Source organism: Lolium perenne, chromosome 7, assembly GCF_019359855.2.
Source record: "Lolium perenne isolate Kyuss_39 chromosome 7, Kyuss_2.0, whole genome shotgun sequence".
In the NCBI taxonomy this organism is placed as follows: domain Eukaryota; kingdom Viridiplantae; phylum Streptophyta; class Magnoliopsida; order Poales; family Poaceae; genus Lolium; species Lolium perenne.
In genome coordinates, this window is record NC_067250.2 from 323,579,376 (window position 1) to 323,583,503 (window position 4,128).

Consider the following 4,128-nt stretch of genomic DNA (forward strand, 5'->3'; position numbering starts at 1 on the left):
TCCAATAGCTCGCACAGCTGGTGCGAGACCGAGGAGGATCCGAGGAGGGTGGCGGGCTTCCTCGGCCACCGAGACTTCCCGTTTGAGCGGCCACCGCCGCCTCGTCGTCGAACACAGCAGTCGTCAGCGCCTCCACAGGAGGACGACGACGACGCGCTGGCCTACCACAACGAGGAGGCCAAGGACGACTGATACGACTTTGTCGCCCGCATCCTTCCAGGACTGGCAGGCGGCCATGGCGGACGGCCGGAAGTTTGACTTCTCGCCACCGATGACCGACGAGGAGATCGAGAGGCTCGACGTCCTCGTGTCGCAGGTAGACCGATCGGTGAAGCCACCGCTGCCACGGTATGCCACCGATATCATGCCGCCAGGTCTCATGGAGGAAGAGGGCCCACAATGGGCGCTGGAGAACTCGACCCCGTAGCTGCCACCTCCAACGACAACGAGGAGCATACCTAGCGAAAAAGCCCGCGGCGGGCCCATCCCAGCCCGCGAGGGCACGTGAAACATACCGCATGTAGTGATATATTCCTCAAAAATGTATTGGATGGGGTTCAAACATGGCACCTCTACCCTCAAACAATATCCCCAACCACCCCACCACCGATTTCTTGCGATTTCGGCTTATTTTATCAGGATTTCTTGATGGGTCTAAGGAAACAACCACAAGGAAAAAAAGCACGTAGGCCACACGTGTCAAATAGGGCCGCGTGCCAGCCCGACAAAACTTGGGGCCATGCTTGGGCCTGGAGGCCAGGCCCCGTGCTGGCCCGACATGGCCCACGACTGGACGGGCCATGGCGTGCCGAGCCGGGCCAGGCACGTGACACAATGGGATGGTCCATTGGCCAGGTACGACGAGGAGTAGGCGCATGCGTTACATGCGCCTTTTACTTTATATTTTTTATTTTTCTTTATTTTCTATGTGTATTATGTTTTTATGTTTAAAACAATGCAAACCAAAAAAAACATGCGTGTCGTTAGGTTTGATTTGGATGATTTAAATTGACGCAAATCGTGAACTAACAATTTAAGCATCCATTTTACGTGGCCAGAAAGGAACGACACCACCAACATCTCCGCTCTCACCCGCACGTACCGCCGCATCACCATGAGAAAGAAGAAGCACAACTCTGAGACGTTTGGCAGCGGCGCCAAGAAGGACAACAACCGAACAGGCTACCGCTACCAGTCAACATGGCGCAGCTCATGCAGGCCAACTAGACGTGGCCAGAAAGGAACGACACAGAGACAGAGTTTTCATCAGGCGGCAAAGCCTGTCGCGTACGCCTCTCACTACGGGGACGACCGGCTACACCGACGGCCCCGCACCGTCGGCACAACAACGTTCACCGTCGGCACAGGCTCTGCCGACGGTCACCGTCGGCGTCTCCCCGTCGGCACAGCAGGCGTCGGGGTCTGCGCGTGCACCGTCGGCACAGAAAGTCACCGTCGGCACAGTCGTACGCCGACGGCTGGACGGTGGCCGTCGGCCGCCTCATCGTCGGCAGAGCCAACCAGCCGTCACGACGGCGCCGTCAACGTCCCCAGCTGTGCCGACGGTGTAACCGTCGGCATAGTTTTCCTTTTTTTTTCCAGAACTGGCGGCAAAACGGTGCCTATTTGAACTGGAAACGCGCGCGAAACTGGGCCTGGCTGTGCCGACGGTGTCACCGTCGGCACAGACCCTGCCATTTGGCACAGCTACGGGCCTGTGCCGACGGTGACACCGTCGGCACAGCCAGGCCCGATTTTTCGATTTTTGCCAATTTGGCCTCATTTGCTCAGAAAATCGCACAAAATGCACATATTATAGGATTGAATATGCAGTAACATATATAGCACCATATAGCACAAAGATATCACCGTATAGCACCAAATCTCACAAATATAGCATCAAATCTCACAAATAGCACAAATATAGCATACAAGACCATGGTACATACACCGGATCCACTACAAAGATGGAGCGTGTCATCATGTGCTAGTACAATGTAGAAACTATGGTGGTGCACCACCCGAGTGACGATCTAGCTACAGACGATCTAGCTCCGAGTGGGTGAAGTGAGGCCGCTGTATTTCGACGGTGCTCGGGGAGGTAGAACCACGACGAGAGCCACCTGAACCAGAAATATGCCGAGGTTCGGCAGAAGCACCAGGAGAATGGCGACCGGGGTGCATCGGCGTACCACAAGGAGTGTCGTTCCCGGATTCTCCCAATCCCTACATGTTGGAGGGAGTTAGCAACTTAGCCATGTCACACCAAGTTAGCAACTTAGCCAAGTTAGCAACTTACCGGGGTCAACTGACGCTGACGCTTGTACATGATATAGAACTCCTCCTTGGACGGGAACACTGGCGTCGGCCCCGGATGAGGTGGCTGGGGAGTGGTTCCTCTCGCACTCCAGTCATCATGAACCGAGTGAAACTCTGCAAGAAACGGGAGAGATAGCTCAGATTCAAACATGGGGACTTATGATGTTTTGCAACCATAGAGATTGAAACTTACCGCCATCTGGTTGCTCGTCCACTGGACATAGGCATCTTTCACAAGGTCATGCTCCTTAATCTTCTCGAGATACTCCTCGTAAGCTACTGCATAGGCCTCCTCGAGCTGAGTCTACAATTTCAGAAATAATGCGTCTCATCAACATAGCCATTCAGGAACAAGAGTCAAAACAGAGGATGAAAGTGTGGATGACTTACATCAACCTCTACCCGAGAACGGCATGTAGTCCGCGAGGAGGTAGCGTAGGCTGCCGAGGGGAGGGTAGCCTTGATCTGCGTGAAGTTCCTCGAGGCTTGAAACCCCCGGCAAGGCGGGCGGGACGTCCATGCGGCTGGCCGGACCCCGCCGACATCATCGCCACCTCGTCGACCGGCTCGGTCATAGGGTCCTCCACCTCTGGATGGAGCTTGGCGTACTCCTCGCAGTATCTTTCCTTGTTCTCTTTGGCCTTGCCGTAGTACATCTCAGGCGCGGGCCGAGGCTCGTTCGGACGGGGCGTCACCTGCTTCATGTGCGTCCACGCTTCCATCTGACCAAGTTCCCTCCCGAGCTTCTTCCCCTGCATCACAAAACAAATGTTATGCATATCATCGAAAATCAAAAAAATGCAGCTTGTTCCATTTTTATATGTACCAGACGCTCCCGATAGCGATCGGTGCTGCTGCTCCCCGCAGTGTGTGTTCCCTGATTCCCACGGTTGGCCTTGTTCCGGTCGCTCACGGCCTTGAAATCGGGGTTTTCGCCGACCCAATTCTTGACCAACTCCATGAAGGCGGCCCTCTTATTATTATCAGCCCAATGTGGTACAACCTGCAAAATCAAAACTCATTTGAAGAACAAACAATATAGTTGCAAGTTAGCCGCGGTACATAGAATCGCATTGACAATTACTTACCGACATGAAGTCATCTATCGTCATAGCCGGGGCGAGTCCCTGCACAATCTCAGGCTTTGTGTACCTTACGCCCTGCTCAGCATAGAAGTGGCCGATGCACGTGATCCTCTGGTTGTACCACTGCTGCCGTGTCAACTTCCGACACATGTTACGGAGCACCACGTCCGCCCTCTCCTTATGCTCAGTCGCCACCCTATAATTGCGCTGCAATCAAGCATAACAGAAAGTGTGAGAGGCATGAGTTATCACGGTGGGGTTATCAACTACATATGAACGAAACCCAAAGAGTATGCATTACGTACCCAAAACTTCTTGATCACGGCGTCGGCGGCGGAAGTAAAGCCAGGGTAAGGCGCTATCTCAAAGTCTTCCCAAGTGTAGGCTAGCTTGGACTCTGAGCTGAGCTGCCGCTGAGATGGCTCCTCGTCGCCGTAGCAACACGGGCTTCATCGGCGTTCGCCTGCGGCCTGCGGGACATTTCGCGGCTGAAATCACCGCCGGTGGTACGCGTGTGTGGCTCGGCACCTTCTACACGAAGGAGGCTGCTGCCCGCGCATACGACGTTGCGGCTTGGAGGTTTGGCCGGCCGCGCCACGAAATGAACTTCCCGGAGGTCAGGTCTCGACGGAAGCTCGAGTCTCTCTGCGAGCCACTACTTCGCTCACGGGGTGAAGCGCGGCGGTACAGGGCTGGCCAGCGGCGGATTGATACCACCGAGGCG

At 55.0% G+C, this 4,128-nt stretch overlaps 1 protein-coding gene across 1 annotated transcript; it reads right to left on the bottom strand.

The window, feature by feature from the left end:
* Window positions 1–3,058: 3,058 nt before the first annotated feature.
* On the bottom strand, window positions 3,059–3,789 carry LOC127314944 (uncharacterized). The gene is made up of 3 exons (XM_051345487.2): window positions 3,710–3,789; window positions 3,408–3,611; window positions 3,059–3,322 (listed from the first exon to the last, which is right to left on the bottom strand). The coding sequence occupies exons 2-3, from the start codon at window positions 3,552–3,554 to the stop codon at window positions 3,110–3,112; spliced, it is 360 nt and encodes a 119-aa protein (XP_051201447.2). The 5' UTR covers window positions 3,555–3,611; window positions 3,710–3,789; the 3' UTR covers window positions 3,059–3,109.
* Window positions 3,790–4,128: the final 339 nt, after the last annotated feature.